Here is a 25,762-nt window from a genome sequence, read left to right on the forward strand (position 1 = left end):
AGTCCTGGCATAGGCAGGGACATCTATCATGGCTAGGCTGGATCAATACAGTAAAAATGATGGTAATCCCCAAATACATATACCTATTTCAAACCTTACCTATGGCCATACCTAAATCTTACCTTCAGACACAACAAAAGATAATAAACTCCTTTATTTGGTCCTACAAACGCCGAGAATTGTTCAACACACTATGTACCTTAGCAAGGAAGATGGGGGTCTTAAGTCCCCAATCTTGCGAACTATTATAAAGCGGCACACTTAGGCAGAATAGTGGCTTGGAACCACTATGCCTCTTCGAATGTATGGATACAGATGGAGAGTCTACCCTGGATCCCTAGAGACTCTAGACCTCACATTATACAACACAATGACTACATTAAAACTACTCTGGCAATATGGGATGAAGTGATTACACATATAAAAGGAATTTCAACAACAATATCCCCCCTAACCCCCGTTCTCCGATATTTATTTCTAAAACACAGCCTCCTCACTCATACTAATGCTAATAAGCTCCTACTAAACCTTCCAATATATTAAATAACTACCCCTCTGGGTGTTAAAGACAGACTCTCACTTAATGAGGAGTTGGGGCCACCATTCCACTGTTGGTACGCATACCTACAAATCAGACATGCAATCAATCACAGCCCACACAGAACAGAAATACTGAGATCACTAACTCCATTTGAGCAGTTATGCACCAACCCAAAAAACACGAGAGCACACCTCTCTCAGATATATAAAATCCTCAGAGGTTGGATACAGAGGTCTGGAAACGCTGTTTTCGGCACACCCACTCCTCTTCCACCTCCTTAATTATGTCCGAACTGAACTATAAGATTCTAGCCAAGTGGTATTTAACTCCACAGCGCCTGCGGGTTATATACCCCACCGCTTCCTCCAGCTGTTGGAGGAGGTGCGGAGACGAAGGTACCTTAACTCATATTTGGTGGTCATGCCCGAACTTAGGTGACTTCTGGAACCAGATAGAGAGGCACATAAACAAAGTCTTGAATATGAATATCACACTTTCCCCACAAATCGTCCTCCTCAGTCACATCCCAAAGCTCTCTTGCACTTACCGTAAGAAACTACTTCTTTTAATGTTAACCTGTGCTAAGAGACTAATCCCTAGATTATGGAAAACACAAGAGATACCCACTATAGCCCAATGGAGGTCAGAAGTGAACCATGTCCTTACGTTAGAGAGAATGTATTATTGCTATCTGGGGAAACAAGACACGATATCAAACATCCAATTTATTTGGGAACAAGGTGTTCCCGATGACGCATGAGCTGCTAACAAAAACAACTGCCATATAGAATTGAGAACTGTTCATAAACCACTCCCCATGATACCATATCAATGGTCTTCATACACCTATAATGCTTCTAACCAGCTAGGCTACTCCCCCTCTTCCTAAATCCCACTAACCCCTCTCTCATCCCCTCTCCTCAAAATGATTCCTTTGAATTTTTTCCCTTCCACCCACAAATGTTGATGATATGTTATGATTTATCTTTATCATTAATTACTCTTGAAAATACCTAAAAAAATTAGGTCAGTGATTGTTAATGTTTATGATTCTTGCAAACTGATCTTATGCTGATGTCTTAAAATTGTAACTATATTCTAAGTTTGGATATGTATCAATGTACCGATTTTCAATAAAAATTATTTAAACAAAAAAAAACAGAATTTATGCTTACCTGATAAATTACTTTCTCCAACGGTGTGTCCGGTCCACGGCGTCATCCATAACTTGTGGGAATATTCTCTTCCCCAACAGGAAATGGCAAAGAGCACAGCAAAAGCTGTCCATATAGTCCCTCCCAGGCTCCGCCCCCCCAGTCATTCGACCGACGGATAGGAGAAAAAAAAAAAAAAAAGGAGAAACTATAGGGTGCCATGGTGACTGTAGTGTATAAAGAAAGAAATTTTTCAAACCTGATTAAAAAACCAGGGCGGGCCGTGGAACGGACACACCGTTGGAGAAAGTAATTTATCAGGTAAGCATAAATTCTGTTTTCTCCAACATTGGTGTGTCCGGTCCACGGCGTCATCCATAACTTGTGGGAACCAATACCAAAGCTTTAGGACACGGATGAAGGGAGGGAGCCAATCAGGTTACCTAAACAGAAGGCACCACGGCTTGCAAAACCTTTCTCCCAAAAATAGCCTCCGAAGAAGCAAAAGTATCAAATTTGTAGAACTTGGCAAAAGTGTGCAGAGAAGACCAAGTCGCTGCCTTACATATCTGATCAACAGAAGCCTCGTTCTTGAAGGCCCATGTGGAAGCCACAGCCCTAGTAGAGTGAGCTGTGATTCGTTCAGGAGGCTGCCGTCCGGCAGTCTCGTAAGCCAATCGGATGATGCTTTTCAGCCAGAAGGAAAGAGAGGTAGCAGTAGCTTTTTGACCTCTCCTCTTACCAGAATAAACGACAGAGAAGAAGTTTGTCTGAAATCCTTTGTTGCTTCTAAAAAGAACTTTAAAGCACGGACTACATCTAAATTGTGTAACAAACGTTCCTTCTTTGAAACTGGATTCGGACACAAAGAAGGAACAACAATTTCCTGGTTAATATTCTTGTTGGAAACAACTTTTGGAAGAAAACCAGGCTTGGTACGCAAAACAACCTTATCTGAATGGAACACCAGATAGGGTGGGTCACACTGTAAAGCAGATAATTCAGAAACTCTTCTAGCAGAAGAAATAGCAACCAAAAACAGAACTTTCCAAGATAATAACTTGATATCTATGGAATGTAAGGGTTCAAACGGAACCCCTTGAAGAACTGAAAGAACTAAATTTAGACTCCAGGGAGGAGTCAAAGGTCTGTAAACAGGCATGATCCTGACCAAAGCCTGTACAAAAGCTTGAACATCTGGCAAAGCTGCCAGTCGTTTGTGTAACAAGACAGATAGAGCAGAAATCTGTCCCTTTAGAGAACTCGCTGACAATCCCTTATCCAAACCTTCTTGGAGAAAGGAGAGGATCCTGGGAATTTTAATCTTACTCCATGAGAATCCCTTGGATTCACACCAACAGATATATCTTTTCCATATTTTATGGTAAATCTTTCTAGTCACGGGTTTTCTGGCTTGGACCAAAGTATCTATCACTGAATCCGAAAACCCGCGCTTGGATAAAATCAAGCGTTCAATTTCCAAGCAGTCAGCTGGAGAGAAATAAGATTTGGATGTTCGAATGGACCTTGCACTAGAAGATCCTGTTTCAAAGATAGCTTCCATGGTGGAGCCCATGACATATTCACCAGGTCTGCATACCAAGTTCTGCGTGGCCACGCAGGAGCTATCAGAATCACTGAGGCCTTCTCCTGTTTGATCCTGGCTACCAGCCTGGGAAGGAGAGGGAACGGTGGAAACGCATAAGCTAGGTTGAAGGACCAAGGCGCCACTAATGCATCCACTAGAGTCGCCTTGGGATCCCTGGATCTGGACCCGTAGCAAGGAACCTTGAAGTTCTGACGAGACGCCAACAGATCCATGTCTGGAATGCCCCATAATTGAGTCAACTGGGCAAACACCTCCAGGTGAAGTGCCCACTCCCCCGGATGGAAAGTCTGACGACTCAGATAATCCGCCTCCCAGTTGTCTACACCTGGGATGTGGATCGCAGATAGATGGCAGGAGTGATCCTCCGCCCATTTGAAGATTTTGGACACCTCTCTCATCGCCAGGGAACTCCTTGTTCCCCCCTGATGGTTGATGTAAGCAACAGTCGTCATGTTGTCTGACTGGAATCTTATGAATCTGGCCTTCGCTAGTTGAGGCCAAGCATTGAATATCGCTCTCAGTTCCAGAATGTTTATCGGGAGAAGAGACTCTTCCCGAGACCATAGACCCTGAGCTTTCAGGGAATCCCAGACCGCGCCCCAGCCTAATAGACTGGCGTCGGTCGTAATGATGACCCACTCTGGTCTGCGGAAGCTCATTCCCTGGGACAGGTGATCCTGGGTCAGCCACCAACGGAGTGAGTCTCTGGTCATCTGGTCTACTTGAATCCTTGGAGACAAGTCTGTATAGTCCCCATTCCACTGCTTGAGCATGCACAGTTGTAATGGTCTTAGATGAATTCGAGCAAAAGGAACTATGTCCATTGCTGCCACCATCAACCCTACTACATCCATGCACTGAGCTATGGAAGGCTGCAGAATAGAGTGAAGAACTTGACAAGCGTTTAGAAGCTTTGACTTTCTGACATCTGTCAGGAAAATCTTCATTTCTAAAGAATCTATTATTGTTCCCAAGAAGGGAACTCTTGTCGACGGAGACAGGGAACTCTTTTCTACGTTCACCTTCCACCCGTGAGATCTGAGAAAGGCTAGAACAATGTCTGTATGAGCCTTTGCTTTGGAAAGGGACAACGCTTGGATTAGGATGTCGTCCAGGTAAGGTGCCACTGCAATACCCCTTGGTCTTAGAACCGCTAGAAGGGACCCGAGCACCTTTGTGAAAATCCTTGGAGCAGTGGCTAGCCCGAATGGAAGAGCCACGAACTGGTAATGCTTGTCCAGAAAGGCGAACCTTAGGAACTGAAAATGATCTTTGTGGAAAGGAATATGTAGATACGCATCCTTTAAATCCACAGTAGTCATAAATTGACCCTCCTGGATTGTAGGTAAAATCGTTCGAATAGTTTTCATTTTGAACGATGGAACTCTGAGAAATTTGTTTAGAATCTTTAAATCCAGAATTGGTCTGACAGTTCCCTCTTTTTTGGGAACTACAAACAGATTTGAGTAAAACCCCTGACCTTGTTCCACAGTTGGAACTGGGTGTATCACTCCCACCTTTAACAGGTCTTCTACACAATGTAAGAATGCCTGTCTCTTTATTTGGTTTGAAGATAAGTGAGACATGTGGAACCTTCCCCTTGGGGGTAGTTCCTTGAATTCTAGAAGATAACCCTGAGAGACTATTTCTAGTGCCCAGGGATCCTGAACATCTCTTGCCCAAGCCTGAGCAAAGAGAGAGAGTCTGCCCCCTACTAGATCCGGTCCCGGATCGGGGGCTACCCCTTCATGCTGTCTTGGTAGCAGCAGCAGGCTTCTTGGCCTGTTTACCCGTGTTCCAGCCTTGCATCGGTTTCCAAGCTGGTTTAGTCTGGGAAGCGTTACCCTCTTGTCTAGAGGCTGCAGAGTTGGAAGCCGGACCGTTCCTGAAATTGCGAAAGGAACGAAAAACATAATTTATGCTTACCTGATAAATTCCTTTCTCCTGTAGTGTAGTCAGTCCACGGGTCATCCATTACTTATGGGATTATATCTCCTCCCTAACAGGAAGTGCAAGAGGATCACCCAAGCAGAGCTGCTATATAGCTCCTCCCCTCTACGTCATACCCAGTCATTCGACCGAAACCAAACGAGAAAAGAGAAACTATAGGGTGCAGTGGTGACTGGAGTTTAATTTAAAATTTAGACCTGCCGTAAAAACAGGGCGGGCCGTGGACTGACTACACTACAGGAGAAAGGAATTTATCAGGTAAGCATAAATTATGTTTTCTCCTGTTAAGTGTAGTCAGTCCACGGGTCATCCATTACTTATGGGATACCAATACCAAAGCTAAAAGTACACGGATGACGGGAGGGACAGGCAGGATCTTTACACGGAAGGAACCACTGCCTGTAGAACCTTTCTCCCAAAAACAGCCTCCGAAGAAGCAAAAGTGTCAAATTTGTAAAATTTTGAAAAAGTGTGAAGTGAAGACCAAGTTGCAGCCTTGCAAATCTGTTCAACAGAGGCCTCATTCTTAAAGGCCCAAGTGGAAGCCACAGCTCTAGTAGAATGAGCTGTAATCCTTTCAGGAGGCTGCTGTCCAGCAGTCTCATAGGCTAAACGTATTATGCTACGAAGCCAAAAAGAGAGAGAGGTAGCCGAAGCTTTTTGACCTCTCCTCTGTCCAGAATAAACGACAAACAGGGAAGAAGTTTGACGAAAATCCTTGGTTGCCTGCAAATAAAATTTCAGGGCACGGACGACGTCCAGATTGTGCAGAAGTTGTTCCTTCTTTGAAGAAGGGTTAGGGCACAATGATGGAACAACAATTTCTTGATTGATATTCTTGTTAGTGACTACCTTAGGTAAGAACCCAGGTTTAGTACGCAGAACTACCTTGTCTGAATGAAAAATCAGATAAGGAGAATCACAATGTAAGGCCGATAACTCAGAGACTCTTCGAGCTGAGGAAATAGCCATTAAAAACAGAACTTTCCAAGATAACAGCTTGATATCAATGGAATGAAGGGGTTCAAACGGAACACCTTGCAAAACGTTAAGAACTAAGTTTAAGCTCCACGGCGGAGCAACAGTCTTAAACACAGGCTTAATCCTAGCCAAAGCCTGACAAAAAGCCTGAACATCTGGAACTTCTGACAGACGTTTGTGTAAAAGGATAGACAGAGCTGAGATCTGTCCCTTTAACGAACTAGCAGATAAGCCCTTTTCTAAACCTTCTTGTAGAAAAGACAATATCCTCGGAATCCTAACCTTACTCCATGAGTAACTCTTGGATTCGCACCAATATAAGTATTTACGCCATATTTTATGGTAAATTTTCCTGGTAACAGGTTTCCTAGCCTGTATTAAGGTATCAATCACTGACTCCGAGAATCCCCGCTTTGATAGAATCAAGCGTTCAATCTCCATGCAGTCAGCCTCAGAGAAATTAGATTTGGATGTTTGAAAGGACCCTGAATCAGAAGGTCCTGTCTCAGAGGCAGAGACCATGGTGGACAGGACGACATGTCCACTAGATCTGCATACCAGGTCCTGCGTGGCCACGCAGGAGCTATTAGAATCATCGATGCTCTCTCCTGTTTGATCCTGGCAATCAATCGAGGAAGCATCGGGAAGGGTGGAAACACATAAGCCATGTTGAAGACCCAAGGTGCTGTCAGAGCATCTATCAGTACCGCTCCCGGGTCCCTGGACCTGGATCCGTAACAAGGAAGCTTGGCGTTCTAGCGAGACGCCATGAGATCCAGATCTGGTTTGCCCCAATGATGAAGCAGTTTGGCAAACACCTCCGGATGAAGTTCCCACTCCCCCGGATGAAAAGTCTGGCGACTTAGGAAATCCGCTTCCCAGTTCTCCACGCCTGGGATGTGGATCGCTGACAGGTGGCAAGAGTGAGACTCTGCCCAGCGAATTATCTTTGAGACTTCCATCATCGCTAGGGAACTCCTTGTCCCTCCCTGATGGTTGATGTAAGCCACAGTCGTGATGTTGTCCGACTGAAACCTGATGAACCTCAGAGTTGCTAACTGAGGCCAAGCCAGAAGAGCATTGAAAACTGCTCTTAATTCCAGAATGTTTATTGGAAGGAGTCTCTCCTCCTGAGTCCATGATCCCTGAGCCTTCAGGGAATTCCAGACAGCGCCCCAACCTAGCAGGCTGGCGTCTGTTGTTACAATCGTCCAATCTGGCCTGCTGAAGGGCATCCCCCTGGACAGATGTGGCCGATAAAGCCACCATAGAAGAGAATCTCTGGTCTCTTGATCCAGATTTAGCATAGGGGACAAATCTGAGTAATCCCCATTCCACTGACTTAGCATGCACAATTGCAGCGGTCTGAGATGCAGGCGTGCAAAAGGTACTATGTCCATTGCCGCTACCATTAAGCCGATTACCTCCATGCATTGAGCCACTGACGGGTGTTGAATGGAATGAAGGACACGGCAAGCATTTAGAAGTTTTGATAACCTGTCCTCTGTCAGGTAAATTTTCATTTCTACAGAATCTATAAGAGTCCCTAAGAAGGGAACTCTTGTGAGTGGCAATAGAGAACTCTTTTCTACGTTCACCTTCCACCCATGCGATCTTAGAAATGCCAGAACTAACTCTGTATGAGACTTGGCAGTTTGGAAACTTGACGCTTGTATCAGAATGTCGTCTAGGTACGGAGCTACCGCTATTCCTCGCGGTCTTAGTACCGCCAGAAGAGAGCCCAGAACCTTTGTAAAGATTCTTGGAGCTGTAGCTAACCCGAAGGGAAGAGCTACAAACTGGTAATGCCTGTTTAGGAAGGCAAACCTTAGATACCGGTAATGATCCTTGTGAATCGGTATGTGAAGGTAGGCATCCTTTAAATCCACTGTGGTCATGTACTGACCCTCTTGGATCATAGGTAAGATGGTCCGAATAGTTTCCATTTTGAACGATGGAACACTTAGGAATTTGTTTAGGATCTTTAAGTCCAAGATTGGTCTGAAGGTTCCCTCTTTTTTGGGAACCACAAACAGATTTGAGTAAAACCCTTGTCCGTGTTCCGACCGCGGAACTGGGTGGATCACTCCCATTAGAAAAAGGTCTTGTACACAGCGTAGAAACGCCTCTTTCTTTATCTGGTTTGCTGACAACCTTGAAAGATGAAATCTCCCTTTTGGAGGAGAAGCTTTGAAGTCCAGAAGATATCCCTGAGATATGATCTCTAACGCCCAGGGATCCTGGACATCTCTTGCCCAAGCCTGGGCGAAGAGAGAAAGTCTGCCCCCCACTAGATCCGTTTCCGGATCGGGGGCCCTCACTTCATGCTGTCTTAGGGGCAGCAGCAGGCTTTCTGGCCTGCTTGCCCTTGTTCCAGGACTGGTTAGGTTTCCAGCCCTGTCTGTAGCGAGCAACAGTTCCTTCCTGTTTTGGAGCGGAGGAAGTTGATGCTACTCCTGCCTTGAAGTTATGAAAGGCACGAAAATTAGACTGTTTAGCCCTTGGTTTGGCTCTGTCTTGTGGCAGGGCATGGCCCTTACCTCCCGTAATGTCAGCGATAATTTCTTTCAAACCGGGCCCGAATAATGTCTGCCCTTTGAAAGGTATGTTAAGCAATTTAGATTTAGAAGTCACATCGGCTGACCAGGATTTAAGCCACAGAGCTCTGCGCGCTTGAATGGCGAACCCGGAGTTCTTAGCCGTAAGCTTAGTTAAGTGTACTACGGCATCAGAAATAAATGAATTAGCTAGCTTAAGGACTTTAAGCTTGTCTATAATCTCATCCAATGGAGCTGAGCTAATGGTCTCTTCCAGAGACTCAAACCAGAATGCCGCCGCAGCCGTGACAGGCGCAATGCATGCAAGGGGTTGTAATATAAAACCTTGTTGAACAAACATTTTCTTAAGGTAACCCTCTAACTTTTTATCCATTGGATCTGAAAAAGCACAGCTATCCTCCACCGGGATAGTGGTGCGCTTAGCCAGAGTAGAAACTGCTCCCTCCACCTTAGGGACCGTCTGCCATAAGTGCCGTGTGGTGGCGTCTATTAGAAACATTTTTCTAAATATAGGAGGGGGTGAAAAAGGCACACCGGGTCTATCCCACTCCTTGTTAACAATTCCTGTAAGCCTTTTAGGTATAGGAAAAACGTCAGTACACGCCGGTACCGCAAAATATTTATCCAGCCTACATATTTTCTCTGGAATTGCAACCGTGTTGCAATCATTCAGAGCCGCTAATACCTCCCCTAGTAATACACGGAGGTTCTCAAGCTTAAATTTAAAATTTGAAATGTCTGAGTCCAGTTTACTTGGATCAGATCCGTCACCCACAGAATGAAGCTCTCCGTCCTCATGTTCTGCAAATTGTGACGCAGTATCAGACATGGCTCTATTATTATCAGCGCACTCTGTTCTTACCCCAGAGTGATCGCGTTTACCCCTAAATTCTGGCAATTTAGATAGTACTTCAGTCATAACATTAGCCATGTCTTGCAAAGTGATTTGTATGGGCCGCTCTGATGTACTTGGCGCCACAATATCACGCACCTCCTGAGCGGGAGGCGAAGGTACTGACACGTGAGGAGAGTTAGTCGGCATAACTTCCCCCTCGTTGTCTGGTGAAAATTTCTTTACATGTACAGATTGGCTTTTATTTAAAGTAGCATCAATGCAATTAGTACACAAATTTCTATTGGGCTCCACATTGGCCTTTAAACATAGTGAACAAAGAGATTCATCTGTGTCAGACATGTTTAAACAGACTAGCAATGAGACTATCAAGCTTGGAAAATACTTTCAAATAAATTTACAAGCAATATAAAAAACGCTACTGTGCCTTTAAGAAGCACAAAAAACTGTCACAGTTGAAATAACAATGAACCAAATTAGTTATAGCAACCAAATTTTCAAAGTAAATGTATTAAGTTAGCAAAGGATTGCACCCACCAGCAAATGGATGATTAACCCCTTAATACCCAAAAACGGATAACAATTTAATATTAACGTTTTTATCACAGTCAAAACACACTATCACAGGTCTGCTGTGAGTGATTACCTCCCTCAAAACTAGTTTTAGAGACCCCTGAGCTCTGTAGAGACGTCCTGGATCATGGAGGAAGAAATAGGAAGACTGTGACTAAATTTTTACTGCGCAATAAAGCGCTAAAATAGGCCCCTCCCACTCATATTACAACAGTGGGGAAGCTCAGTAAACTGATTTTATTCAGAAACAAACGACAGCCATGTGGTAAAAATCATGCCCATAAAGTTTTATCACCAAGTACCTCAGAAAAAAACGATTAACATGCCAGTAAACGTTTTAAAAATGAAATTATGAAATGTTATTAATAAGCCTGCTGCTAGTCGCTTTCACTGCAGTGTAGGCTCAAATATTACTTAAATATAGACAGTATTTTCTTAGTGAAATTCCATTCCCCAGAAATACCTCAGAGTATACATACATACATATCAGCCTGATACCAGTCGCTACTACTGCATTTAAGGCTGCACTTACATTACATCGGTATTAGCAGTATTTTCTCAGTCAATTCCATTCCTTAGAAAATAATATACTGCAACATACCTCCTTGCAGGTGAGCCCTGCCTGCTATCCCCTGTTCTGAAGTTACCTCACTCCTCAGAATGGCCGAGAACAGCAAGTGGATCTTAGTTACGACCGCTAAGATCATAGACAAACTCAGGTAGATTCTTCTTCTAATGCTGCCTGAGAAGAAACATCACACTCCGGTGCCGTTTAAAATAACAAACTTTTGATTGAAGAAATAAAAATTAAGTTTAACAACCACAGTCCTCTGACACGTCCTATCTATTAGTTAGGTGCAAGAGAATGACTGGGTATGACGTAGAGGGGAGGAGCTATATAGCAGCTCTGCTTGGGTGATCCTCTTGAACTTCCTGTTAGGGAGGAGATATAATCCCATAAGTAATGGATGACCCGTGGACTGACTACACTTAACAGGAGAAATTAGACTTATTCTTAGCCTTGAAAGGCCTATCCTACCCCCAGTGATGTCTGAAATAATTTCTTTCAATTCTGGCCCAAAAAGGGTCTTACCTTTGAAAGGGATATTAAGCAATTTTGTCTTGGAAGATACATCCGCCGACCAAGACTTTAGCCAGAGCGCTCTGCGCGCCACAATTGCAAACCCTGAATTTTTTGCCGCTAATCTTGCTAACTGCAAAGCGGCATCTAAAATAAAGGAATTAGCTAACTTTAGTGCATGAATTCTGTCCATAACTTCCTCATACAGAGTTTCCCTACTGAGCGATTTTTCTAGTTCTTCGAACCAGAACCACGCTGCTGTAGTGACAGGAATAATACACGAAATTGGTTGAAGGAGGTAACCTTGCTGTACAAAAATCTTTTTAAGCAAACCCTCCAATTTTTTATCCATAGGATCTTTGAAAGCACAATTGTCCTCAATAGGAATGGTCGTGCGTTTGGCTAGTGTAGAAACCGCCCCCTCGACCTTAGGGACCGTTTGCCATAAGTCCTTTCTGGGGTCGACAATAGGGAATAATTTCTTAAATATAGGAGGAGGGACAAAAGGTATGCCTGGCTTCTCCCACTCCTTATTCACTATGTCCGCCACCCGCTTGGGTATTGGAAAAGCGTCAGGGTGCACCGGGACCTCTAGGAACTTGTCCATCTTGCATAATTTTTCTGGGATGACCAGATTGTCACAATCATCCAAAGTAGATAGCACCTCTTTAAGTAATGCGCGGAGATGCTCTAATTTAAATTTAAATGTCACAACATCAGGTTCTGCCTGCTGAGAAATTCTTCCTGAATCAGAAATTTCCCCATCTGACAAAACCTCCCTCATTGCCACTTCAGATTGGTGTGAGGGTATGACAGAAAAATTATCATCAGCGCCCTCCTGCTCTACAGTGTTTAAAACAGAGCAATCGCGCTTTCTCTGAAATGCTGGCATTTTGGATAAAATATTTGCTATGGAGTTATCCATTACTGCCGTCAATTGTTGCATAGTAACAAGCATTGGCGCGCTAGAAGTACTAGGGGTCTCCTGCGTGGGCAAAACTGGTGTAGACACAGAAGGAGATGATGTAGAACTATGTCTACTTCCTTCATCTGAGGAATCATCTTGGGCAACTTTATTATCTGTGACAGTACTGTCCTTACTTTGTTTGGACGCTATGGCACAATTATCACACATATTAGAAGGGGGAATCACATTCGCTTCCATACATACAGAACATGATCTATCTGAAGGCACAGACATGTTAAACAGGCTTGAACTGGTTAATAAAGCACAAAAACCGTTTTAAAACAAAACCGTTACTGTCTCTTTAAATGTTAAACAGTGCACACTTCATTACTGAATATGTGAAAAACTATGAAGGAATTATCCAATCTTTACCAAATTTTCACCACAGTATCTTAAAGCGTTCAAAGCATTGCACCCCAGGCTGTTAACCCTTAAAATGTGGAAACCGAAGCCGTTTACAACTTTAACCCCTTTACAGTTCCAGCCCCAGCCTTTGCTGCGACTTCACCAATCCCAGGGGGGTATACGATACTATAAATGAAGCCTTCTAGGAACCTTTTCAGTGAATTCCAGACCCACACACATGCAGCTGCATGTACTGCTCTCAAAAGTAACTGTGCAGTTCTGGCGCGAAAATGAGGCTCTGCCTACTACAGAGAAAGGCCCTTCCTGACTGGGAAGGTGTCTAAACATGTGCCTGGTGTAAAAAAACGTTCCCCAAAGTTATAAAAGTGTGAAATTCAACTTCAAACTGTATATAATACCTAAATAAAGCAATCGATTTAGCCCATAAAAGTGTCTACCAGTTTATAGCCCATAATAAGCCCTTTATTCTGTTTGAGACTAAGAAAATGGCTTACCGATCCCCATGAGGGGAAAAATGACAGCCTTCCAGCATTACACAGTCTTGTTAGAAAAATGGCTAGTCATACCTTAAGCAGAAAAGTCTGCAAACTGTTCCCCCCAACTGAAGTTCTCTCAGCTCAACAGTCCTGTGTGGGAACAGCAATCGATTTTAGTTACTGCTGCTAAAATCATCCTCCTCTTATAAACAGAACTCTTCATCTCTTTCTGTTTCAGAGTAAATAGTACATACCAGCACTATTTTAAAATAACAAACTCTTGATAGAAGAATAAAAAACTACAACTAAACACCACATACTCTTCACCATCTCCGTGGAGATGCTACTTGTTCAGAGCGGCAAAGAGAATGACTGGGGGGGCGGAGCCTGGGAGGGACTATATGGACAGCTTTTGCTGTGCTCTTTGCCATTTCCTGTTGGGGAAGAGAATATTCCCACAAGTTATGGATGACGCCGTGGACCGGACACACCAATGTTGGAGAAAAGAAAGGCAGCTGCATCTGCCAAAACCAGCTGAGCTTTTTTATTCATAATTTGAGTATTTTATTGGATTTTATTAATGCTGGAAAATGCTGTCATTAATGATTTTGTTGTTTTCTGAATAAAATCTACAATTTCTTTGAGTAAGCCTTTGAGTATGTTCCTTTTATTGCAGGCTGTTTGCTACGCTATATTGCACTATTGTAGGCATTTGTAGGCATTTTCTTCTGAGGTTTTCTGCTGAGACCTAAGGTGGGAGAAAGATGTTTGTGAAAGACCGTGCCTTCATCTAAAAAACAGTTCAGCTATACTAAGAGCTCCAGCTCCCCCCATTTTACCCGTCTTGCATTTGCTGTCATACATTTAATCTACATGTGCTTTATGCTGCTACTTGGTGTGATTTACTCTACTCTTATTTCTAATGTGGCATTTCCAAAGTGTACTCTTCCACCATCCCTTCCTTGAGATATTGTAGGTGTGTCAAATTCACAGACTTAAATGTCTGTTCTATTATGTTTGGACTGACCCCCCCCCCCCCCCATCTGCCTAGTTTAAAAGATTCTCTAAGCGTGCTACCACCCAGGTCATTCAGGTGCCATCCATGCTTACTTTAAAAATTGTAACCAAGTAAAAAGTCATCCAAGTGCTCTACAACGTCAAACCCCTCATTTTTACATCATGTTTTTAATCAGGAACTAAACAGAAAAAGCATGATTGTGCAATGCCACTCTATGAGATAAAAGGAAATGCTGGCTGAGAGACAAGCATTAAAAGGTGTTATATTTACAATAATAAAACATGTAATATATTTTAAAATATCCTCTTTTAGATGCATCAACAAATAAATACTTTTAAGGTTCTTAAACTATTCACAATTTATTCACCAATTATATGACATTGAGAAGGCCATGTTACCCTACAGCTGAATAAGAAATCTCTTCTCTTGAAAATTAGGGGTCTCAAGGGTGTATGAATATATTTCTGTAATGGTCATTTCAGACTATATTAATAATGACAAGGAAATTAAGCCAACATGTGAAGACAAGACAAAAGGGTCTGCTGATTGGAAGGTTTGAGTGAACAGTAATGAGAAATGAGCCCAGAAGCTCCATCAGTGCTGCTACTTTGTGGTCTTTATGTCCCGTGAAGGGGGCATTTAAGAAATGCTCTATGGCATCTCAAGAAACAGGTTGTCTGTTCTGAGGAGAGAGTGGAGTCAGCTGTACAGATGTGGAAGAAATGTCAGGATAACACACACTTTGTAAACTATGGATTACTGTCATCTGAAAAATGGAGTAAAAAAATATTTATGTCATGGAAAGTCCATAAGATAGTCCTGTAAGATCAGAGGCAATGGTAAGACACTCACTTGTGTGGATTTGGGTAGTTAGAGAAGTAGCACAATCCACCAGACCACAGGATAGGTGCATGGGTTTCCACTATAATTTTCTTAGACTAATAACAGTTCTGTGGCAGAGAAAGCAGGTGAGGGATATCTACTTCCATAAGGAGAAAATGCTTGTCAGGGTAGACAATAAAGAGGGAGAGCACATTTTCTAGTATTACAGGGATATAAAAGTCAAAATAAACCTTTTATGATTAACCCAGAGGCAGAACTTTTTTTTACTTTCTGCAATGGTATTTTTTTAAGTGAAACTTTTTCTGCAGGTCATTTCATTTCATTTTGAAATTAACACACAACCTCACACACAGACACATACTCACTCTCAGCCTCACACACACACACACTGGGTAGAATTTGTCATTTGTTTCTCTTAAAATTACATTTTTATTTTTATTATATATATATACACACACACACACATGTTCCAATATGATAATGATTACATTCACCAAAAGTATTTTAAAATATCTTTAAAAAAAATTAGCACCAAAGACATATTGGAATGTGGCATTATGGGAATTATTATGTATTATGACTCAGGGTAAACCATAGTATATGTATATAATATATATATATATATCACATTAGGTTTGTTTTCTTAAAAAAAAAACAAGCAAACATTTACACTGACTCCATTATCAACTTGACTATGCCCGTTTTAAAATTACCATCAGAGCACCTACACATGTAAACACTGTGTCCGTGGACTCAAAGCATCAGCTATGGGGTTGTAAGGTTCCATCTGGACACCATGAAGAAAGTAAGGGAAGTGGCTTCAAAGGTGTTCTTTGGCTGCTACTGGGACGCTGCAGACCGCCCACACTGATGTCACAGAAGCGGGGCTCCTGGTCTAAATAAAGTTAAAACGCAGGATCATAATTATTTCTGGACACCTGAAGCTTGGAGTGGTGCCTGCAATATCCTCCAACGAGTGTAAGGCCAAGGCAGTTCTTTCCTTCCCCAATAAATAGTATGTGGCACCCTGACAATCAAATTGCAGCTATCGAGCAAATTTAAACAAGCCATAATCCTTGTATCACTATAACTGAATGACCAAAATTAAATTTGTCAGGGTGCCACCTACTATTTATTGGGGAAGGAAAGAGCTGCCTTGGCCTTACACTCGTTGGAGGATATTGCAGACGCCACTCCAAGCTGCAGGTGTCCAGAAATAATTATGATCCTGCGCTTTAAAGGGACAGTCAACACCAGAATTTTTGTTGTTTAAAAAGAAAGATAATCCCTTTATTACCCATTCCCCAGTTTTGCATAACCAACACAGTTATAATAATACACGTTTTACCTATATAATTACCTTGTATCTAAGCTTCTGCTGACTGCCCCCATATTTCAGTTCTTTTGACAAACTTGCATTTTAGCCAATCAGTGCTCACTCCTAGGTCAATTCGCATGCATGAGCTCAATATTATCTATATGACACACATGAACTAATGCCCTCTAGTGGTCAAAATGCATTCAGATAAGAGGCAGTCTTCAAGGTCTAAAAAAATAGCATATGATTCTACCTAGGTTTAGCTTTCAACTAAGAATACCAAGAGAAAAAAGAAAAATTGGTGATAAAAGTAAACTGGGAAGTTGTTTAAAATTACATGCCCTATTTAAATCATGAACGTTTTTTTTGGACTTGACTGTCCCTTTAACTTTTTTTATACCGGGAGCCCTGCTTCTGTGATGTCAGTGTGTGGGCGGTCTGCAGCGTCCCGGTAACAGCCAAAGAACACCTTTGAAGCCGCGTCCCTTACTTCCTTCATGGTGCCCAGATGGAACCTTACAACCCCATAGCTGATGCTTTGAGTCCACGGGCACCGTGGAGCCCTGGGAGTACGCCATGGTTCTGTGGTGAGGGGGCTGGGGGGAGAGGTTACAATGTAGGCAGGTGTTCTAAAATTTTCCCGGACCCACAGGTATGTGACACAGTCCTGCATTCCTATGGGTCCGGGAAAATGTTACAACACTGGTGGTATGCTGCCAGAAAATTAAATAAAGCCATAATGCACTAAAAAGAAACCTGTTAAATAAAACGTCATTTTAAAAAAAAAACATTTTAAGTGCAAGCCAAAAATATTCCTGTGCTCCTTTCTGCAGACATTCTGCATTTTTGGGTCATGACATATAGCAGGTCGCAGTATGTTCTGCCTTGGGGAAGATTAACAAAAAAAAACAACTTACTTTTATTATTAAATTTACATTCTTTTCTTGGTTTCTTTTGTAGAAGAGCATACCTAGGTATGCTCAGGGCCGAGCACATCTTATGCACCCTATGGCAGCAGTATTTCCAATACATTGTTGACAAGACTCCTGCCATATAGTGCTCACAAAACATGCATGCTCTTAAGTCTACCTAGGTATGCTCTTCATCATATGATACATTTCATAATAGAAGTAAAGGAATCCCACAATCTGTCTATACCATGAAAGTTTCACTTTGACTTTCATGTCCCTTTCAGTATGCCCTCTGTATATAAAAGTAGCATCAGAACGCAAAATGCAATGTACAGTATAATGAATAACATCCATAGTGCAGCAGTGCAGTCGGAAAACTGTTACGATATCCTTGGCCCTATGTACCCTCAATGCCACCAATAACATAGAAAAACAGCCTACGTTCTCAAGACATGAGGAAAAAACTGCGGCAGCTTGATTACATGCATAGATCTAAAGCACTTTGAACAGAACAGCAAGTAAACCTCTGACAGATCTCAAGATGGAGAAGTGAGGGAGAGGCTGAGAATTTGCAACATGCAACAGAGAGCCAGTAGCTGAGGAGAAGAGGAGTACAAATAGCACCTTGCTTCTTTTGTACAAGAGGCAATATTATCTTTATCCCATTCCCCACCCATACGGGAAGGATATGTAGACGTTCTCTAAGTACTGTATTAACTATAAATGAATCAAGTTACCTTTGTAAAGAGGGTAAGAGCTCATTTGTGGTGTGTGCCACAAAATCTCTGTAAGAAATGAGACAGCCGGATGTAGGATAAGGCCTTTGCAATTTATAAGCTACATAAATACAGAAAAAGGTAAAAACAAAGAGAGGGTAACAGGAGAAATGGAAAAGTAGCAGAACTTCAAAGAATGTAGCCTCCTCCAATCAGGGAGAGGAAAAGACATGAGCATGGGTTTCAGATTGTACAGTTTATAGGATTTGTTTTGCTTATCTCTAAAAGACTGACACTATTTGATGAGGATATTTTAAAAAAGTCCTCAGTGAGTACTATTAGTTCATTTAAACACAGTGATTTGCAGCCAGAGTGTAAAAGCCTTGGGAAATAAAGTAAACACTGATGGCGTAAAGATCCCAAGCTGCTCATTTTACCTTTTTTTATTTTTAACGTAACTTATTCATCTTAAAATGTTACTAGTGGTATACAGTAAGTTTACCATAATTGTATTGTAATATAATTTAATCCAAGAAAACATAATGAAAAGAGAGTTCATAATAAAATGATTCATGAAACAAAGGTTATAATTTTAATTCCTGCATCTTACCTCTGGTTGGTTAGAAATATTTAAGATAAGTGACCACAATTCAGCTCGAAGTGCCGTTGGACATCCCTGTCGAACAAATTGCTGAGCAGCAGCACTATCATGTTCAGCTAAAACTAGAAAATATTAGAAGATTAAAACATACCCTAAATAACTGTTTGCAACTTTATCAATTTAAAGGGACAGTCTACTCCAGATTTTTTATTGTTTAAAAAGATAGATAATCCCTTTATTACCAATACCCCAGTTTTGCATAATCAACACGATTATATCAATATACTTTTAACCTCTGTGATTACCATGTATCTAAGCCTCTGCAGACTGCCCCCTTATCTCAGTTCTTTTGACAGACCTGCATCTTAGTCAATCAGTGCTGACTCCTAGGTAACTCCACAGGAGTGAGCATGTTTTCTATATGGCACACATGAACTAGCGCTATCTAGCAGTAAAAAAAACTGTCAAAATACAATGAGATAAGAGTCGACCTTCAAAGGCTTAGACATTAGCATATTACTAACCTAGGTTTAACTTTCAACAAAGAATACCAAGAGAACAAAGCAAATGTGATGATAAAAGTAAATTGGAACGTTGTTTAAAATTACATCCCCTAGCTAAATCATGAAAGTTTAACTTTAACTATACTGTCCCTTTAACTTTATAAAGATTATATTTTTATTGCAACTTAAAGACTAATAAGCTATTTCTTTTTATTTCAAACCCCCCAAAAATATAAAAAATCTCTATATTTCTTTACATCTGGGATGGCCAATTGGTGGCCCTCTGCCTTAGCTTTCGTTGCCTCAGGAAAAAGCAAAGCTAAAAATTGGAGATTCCTAGGAAATATATAAACATAATTTGTGTTTTGTAGCTATAACTTATATGTTGCATTAAAGTTTCTAAAATATTGATCTGTGGCCGCATGTGTTAGGAAGCTGCATTTACATCATTCATATCTCTTTAACCGAACACACTGATAATATTTTTTTATGATTTGTGCATTCATATTGGCATTGTTTTTCTAAGCAATTGTTTAGGAGTTGTCACAATATATTTTTAAATTTTTTAAATTTCGGTGTCCTGAGCAATTATTTAGAAAACAAGACATTTTTGCAGCGCTACAACCATAATACCTAGGTTACTTAGACACCAAACTTATAAAACATGTGTGAAAAAAAGATTGTCAATCTGTACCTAATAGAAATTTAAAAAACATGAAAACATGCTTCAACCAGGAATACTAGGAATATGAATATGAAGAATAGTTTCTAATATGCATTGAACATTTTCCAAAAAAGTCTCAAATTATATCACATACATAGAAAACTACAATGCCAAATGGATTAAAACAAATGTAATACATAAAAAAAATGTAATCTCTACCTGATAAATTCATTTCTTTCATGATGGTGAAAGCCCATGAGCCATCACATGTAGGGATCAAAGCCCAGAACTATAGGAGGAGGCAAAACTCCCCACATAACAGAGCTTTAATCCATTCCGCTTTTCCCTAATTAATTAGTAAAACACATCACCAAGAGAAAAAGAAAATAAGAAAAGTAGGAACAGAAAAGCAGGGTAAAAGAAGTGGAAACTTGTACTGCTGCCAATTGTTATGGAAAAAAGGCTGTATCTATAGACTCTCACCATCATGAAAGAAAGAAATGTATTAGCTAAACATACATTTTATTTTCTTTCATAAGATGTTTAGAGTCCACGAGCCATCACATGTGGGATGCTATACCCAAGCTGTGAAGTCCACAAGACCACAATGAAATAAGGCAGGAAAGTAGAGGCACTAAACAAGCACTGCGGCCTACAAAACTTTCCTACCTAAAGTAGCCTTCAAAGAGGCAAACATGTCAAAATGGTAGAATTTGGTAAAGATATGTAAAGATGACCAAGTAGCTGCCTTGCAAATCTGTTCAATGGAAGCTTCATTTTTAAAAGCCCAAGAGGTGGAGATTGCTCTGATAGAATAAGGAGTAATTTGTTCAGAAAGAGACTGTCATGAATACCCAATAATTGGGATGCTAAGGGGTTAATTTTCTGTAGTTTTGTGCTAAAACATTTGTTTTTTTAATAAGAACTGTGTTTGTGCTGTGTGTATGTTTTCTTTTGATATGCTAGACCCCTCATAAATACAGTGTAGTATTCACAGAAGAGTCCTTTATGGCTCAAACTGTCAGCAGAGGGCATGATAGAACACAGAGCCTCAGGAACTACACTGGGGTCAAATAATATTGCTGTTTATCCCCACGCAGGGGGAAGGTTGATATTACATTTCAGAAACAATATTTAGAATTAACAACTTCTAAATTAATTTAGAATTAACAACTTAATCAGTATTACACGTTACATTTGCACAAAAAGGAAAGATTTTATACACAATGTTAAGATTTAATCTATAAAATAAGAAACATAAAATATATATTAATAATGTATTGTGCTAATTTTTTGCATAATAAATAATTAAGTTATTAAGTTTTTTTGCCTTTGTCTAATATTTGAACCACGTTACTGAAAGAGACTGATAGTATTAAGACTGGTAGTATAAGTACTGTGATTTCATGTTATTTTTTGCTAAATTGTAATCTGGGATTTAATTTGTCATTTACTGGGTTTTCATTAAGATTTCCCATATCATATAATCTTAAGTGGTGGCAGCTAGATATAGTTTTAGTTTAGTGTGGGTGGCATTAAAGGGGAGTTTGGGGCATTTCTTTTACATTTAGCACAGACTAGAGAGTGTTGTTAACCCTTGCACTCACTGAACTAAATCACAGGCTTGCCTGGAGTGGCTAGATTGTAACAGATTAGTGACAGTAGAAGGGGTCTAATAACCCTTTCTGTGCCAAACAAGTGACTGGCGCAGGGTTGATTAACCCTGGTCATCACAAAGACCCATGCTAAGTATGCAACGCAAATCAAAGCTTTATGTCAAGCTGCCAAGGTGATTGCAGTAGCTTTCTGTACCTGGTGAGGAGATGAGAAATAAATTCTTTAGTGGCTTGAAGATAAAATTTCAAGGCCCTTAATACATCAAAGTTATGATGTAATCTATCTTTAGCTTTTAAAGGAAAAAATATATAATTTATGCTTACTTGATAAATTAATTTCTTTTATGGCGATATTACTCCTGGGAATTATACACATGGCCACTAGGAGGAGGCAAAGATTCTCAAAACTCTCCAAAAGAGCCCTTAAAAACAATTCCCACCTTAATGGAAACTAGTCTAAAGTATTGCTAAGCAAAACAAAAAGAAAGGTAGGAAGAAATAAGCAAAAAATGAGCAGTGAGAAATAGAAGCATACCTGAACTGCCCCAGAAAAAAATATAATGAAAAAGAAATCAAAATATTAAAAAACATAGATTATGCTTACCTGATAATTTTATTTCCATCATGGGGACTCCCCACTGGGGAGGAGAGTTCATGGCTTCATTCATTACTTTTGGGAATAAAGAACCTGGCCACCAGGAGGAGGCAAAGACACCCCAACCAAAGACTTAAATACCTCCACCACTTCCCTCATCCCCCAGTCAATCTTCCAAGGGAACAAGGAACAGTAGGAGAAATATCAGGGTATAAATGGTGGCCGAAGATTATTAAATTTAGGTCCGCACACCGGAGTTATGGGCGGGAGCAGTGGACTCTCCTCCCCCACAATGGAAATAAAATTATTAGGTAAGCATAATTTATGTTTTCCATCTAAAGGGGAGAAGAGTTTTAGAGGACACTGAATGAAAAGGCGGACCCTAATCTGAGGGCACCACAGCCTGTCTCCCAAAAACAGCTTCCGCAGAAGCGAAAACATCACATTTGTAAAACTTTGTAAAAAACTGTGTAAGGAGGACCAGGTAGCCACCTTACAAATCTGCTCCATAGAGGCCTCATTCTTGAAGGCCCAAGACGAAGCCACAGCTCTAATTGAATGAGCTGTGATCCTCTGGGGAGGTTTATGTCCTGCTTTCTCATAGGCCAAGCGAATCAAACTCCTCAAGCAAAAAGACAATGAAGTAGAAGAGGCCCTCTGCCCCTTGCGCTTCCCGGCATAACCACAAAAAGAGATGTAGACTGTCTAAAATCCTTTGTAGTCTGAAGATAGAACTTCAAGGCACGAACCACATCCAGATTATGAAGTAACCTCTCTTTAGAAGACGAAGGGTTAGGACACAAAGAAGGAACAATTATTTCCTGATTGATGTTATGGTTAGATACCACCTTGGGAAGAAACCCCAAACCGGTGGGAAGAACCGCCTTATCCGCATGAAAAAAACAGGTAAGGAGGCTCAAATTGCAAGGCAGCGAGCTCAGATACTCTGTGTGCCGATGCAATAGCCAACAGGAAGAGACCATTCCAGGACAGAATATTAATATCAATGGAATGCATAGGCTCAAACAGGACCCTCTGCAATACCTTAAGGACCAAGTTTAAGCTCCATGGGGGAGCAGACTGCCTAAACACAGGCCTGATTCTAGACAGAGAATGAACAAAAGATTGAATTCAGGAAGCTCAACTGTGCAACACTGATAATGCCGAAATCTGTCCCTTTAAGGAACTAGCGGCAAGACCCCTCTCCAAACCCTCCTGGAGAAAGGACAGAATCCAGGATACCTTCACCTTGTGCCAAGGATATCCATGTATCTCACAGCAGGACAAGTAAGTCCTCCACAGCTTATGGTAGATGCGATGAGTGACTGGCTTCTTTGCCTGAACTAGAGTGTCAATCACACTTTCAGAAAAACCTCTCTTGGCTAAGACTAAGCCTTCAATTTCCACACAGTCAGCCTCAGAGAAACGAGATTTTGATGCTGAAAGGGACCCTGTTCTAGCAGATCCCTGCGACAGGGTAACTTCCATGGCGGAGAGGATGACATCCACACCAGATCCACAAACCACGTCCTCCGCGGCCACGATGGAGCAATCAGGATGGCCGAAGCTCGCTCCTGTTTGATGCGTGCCACTATAAGAGGTAGAAGTGGTAACAGAGGAAAAATGTAAGCTAGGCTGAATCCCAAAGGCACTGCTAAGGCATCTATCAGCTCTGCCTGGGGATCCCTCAATCTCGACCCGTATTGACGGAATTGAGTCTGGACGCCATGAGATCCGGCGTTTCCCATCTGAGACAAATCTCCGCATACACTCTGGGGTGAAGAGACCATTCCCCCGGATGGAAGAATTGCCTGCTGAGAAAGTCTGCTTCCCAGTTGTCCACACCTGGAATGCTAGGGAGCTCTTCATACCCCCATGATGGTTGATGTAAGCCACCGAGGTAATGTTGTCGGTCTGGAATCTGATGAAGCCGAATGACCCCAAAGGAGGCCATGCCCTCAGAGCATTGTAAATTGCTTGAAGTTACAGAATATTTATCGGAAGGAGAGACTCCTCCCGGGTCCATTTTCCTTGTGCCATCATGGCACCCAAACATCTCCCCATCCCACGAGACTTGTGTCCATGGTCACAATCTCCCAGGATGATCTCAAGAAGGATGTCCCCAGGGACAGATGCTCCGGACGGATCCACCAAGAGATGAAGTCTCTGGTCCGAGCATCCATGGATATCCACTATGATATATCTGAATGATCGCCATTCCACTGTCTCAACATACACAATTGAAGAGGTCTCAGTCTATGCTGGAGACCATGAGCCCGATCATCTCCATACACTGAGCCACCGAAGGGCTTGAGGAGGACTGAAGGGCAAGACAGGTGGACGCAATTTTGCTGCGTCGTTGATCTGTGAGAAATATTTTCATGGACATTGAGTCTATTATCGTGCCCAAGAACTCCACCCTGTTGTTGGGAACCAGGGAACTCTTTCCAGAGTTGATCTTCCAACAGTGAGATTGGAGAAAGAAAAGAAGAGCCCTCGAATGATTCTCTGCGGGGCTGAACAACGGCGCCTGGACTAGAATGTCGTCCAAATAGGGCGCCTTGAATCAGGCCACTGCAAGTAGCGCCCCCAGAACCTTCGTGAAGACTCTCTGGGCTGTCGCCAGACCAAAAGGAAGGGCAACAAACTGGAAGTGTTGGTCCAGAAATGCAAATCTTAGGAACTTGAAGTGGTCCCTGTGAATTGGAACATGAAGGTACGCATCATTCAAGTCTATTGTCGTCATGAACTGCCCCTCTTGAACTAGGGGCAGAATCGATCTGATCGTTTCCATTTTGAACGATGGAAAACTCAGAAACTTGTTTAAACACTTTAGGTCCAGAATCGGGCGGAACGTGCCCTTCTTCTTTGGAACCACAAAAAGATTTGGCTAGTACCCTAGACCCCTTTCTACTTGCGGTACTGGTATGATAACACCTAGAGAGGAGAGATCCCTCACACATTCTAGAAAGGCCTCGCTCTTTTCCGGTCTTGAAGACAGGTTTGACAGGAGAAATCTGCCCCTGGGCGGATGGGACCTAAATCCTATCCTGTAACACTGGGCAACAACCTCCAGAACCCAAGGGTCCTGAACGTCCTGCAACCAGGCTTTGAAGAAGAGAGACAATTTGCCGCCTACTTGGTCCGGAGACCGGTCGGGGGCCGCCCCTTCATGCCGATTTTGTCTCGGCGGGCTTCTTGTTCTGCTTTTACTTGTTCCAAGACTGAGCAGGCTTCCAAGATCCCTTCGACTAATCCGCTTTCGTGGCCGGCAGCAATCACACAATAAACAATATCATGTATAAAAGCCCCTGTTCAATAATCCCCTTACCAGGAATATTAACCCTTGATTCCATAAGATAAAAGGCGCCACACTGTGAACCTGTCTTCTGTGTCATCATTATGTATAAAAAATGAAATGATCTTACCAGAATCTATGCCATGGAACAGGAACACGGCCCTTCAAGTGTGAGAGGTAGAAGCATTGCTCCTGACATGGACTTGAGTGCAGAAAGCAGGCAGCGAAACTCGTCAACGCTGATTGCTTGTGGAGCTGTTAATATGAGTCGGGATGATTTTGCAGAAAGACTGTCCCTGCATCTCCAGACTTCTGTCACCCAGGCTCTCACTGAGAGGCTGACAGGACTACTTAAAACTCCAGTCCCATTACGAAGAGTAGTACCCTCCATAAGAGACTACTTTGAATCTTCGGCACTACTCTGCCATGCTCCTGTGACGAAAGGCAAAAACTGACTGGGGGATGAGGGGAGTTGGGGAGGTATCTAAGCCTTTGGCTGAGGTGTCTGCCTCCTCCTGGTCGCCAGGTTCTTTATTCCCAAAAGTAATGAATGAAGCCGTGGACTCTCCT

The 25,762-nt window shown here is 42.0% G+C and overlaps 1 protein-coding gene across 1 annotated transcript in view; it reads right to left on the reverse strand.

The window, feature by feature from the left end:
* The window catches only part of TBC1D19 (TBC1 domain family member 19), an 885,000-nt gene that overhangs the window by 488,983 nt on the left and 370,255 nt on the right, over window positions 1-25,762 (reverse strand). Inside the window, exon 11 of the mRNA XM_053704075.1 lies at window positions 18,526-18,638. Coding sequence (XP_053560050.1) covers window positions 18,526-18,638 — 113 coding nt within the window. The remainder of the gene's footprint in view (window positions 1-18,525; window positions 18,639-25,762) is intronic.

Source organism: Bombina bombina, chromosome 2 (assembly GCF_027579735.1).
Source record: "Bombina bombina isolate aBomBom1 chromosome 2, aBomBom1.pri, whole genome shotgun sequence".
NCBI classification, from domain to species: domain Eukaryota; kingdom Metazoa; phylum Chordata; class Amphibia; order Anura; family Bombinatoridae; genus Bombina; species Bombina bombina.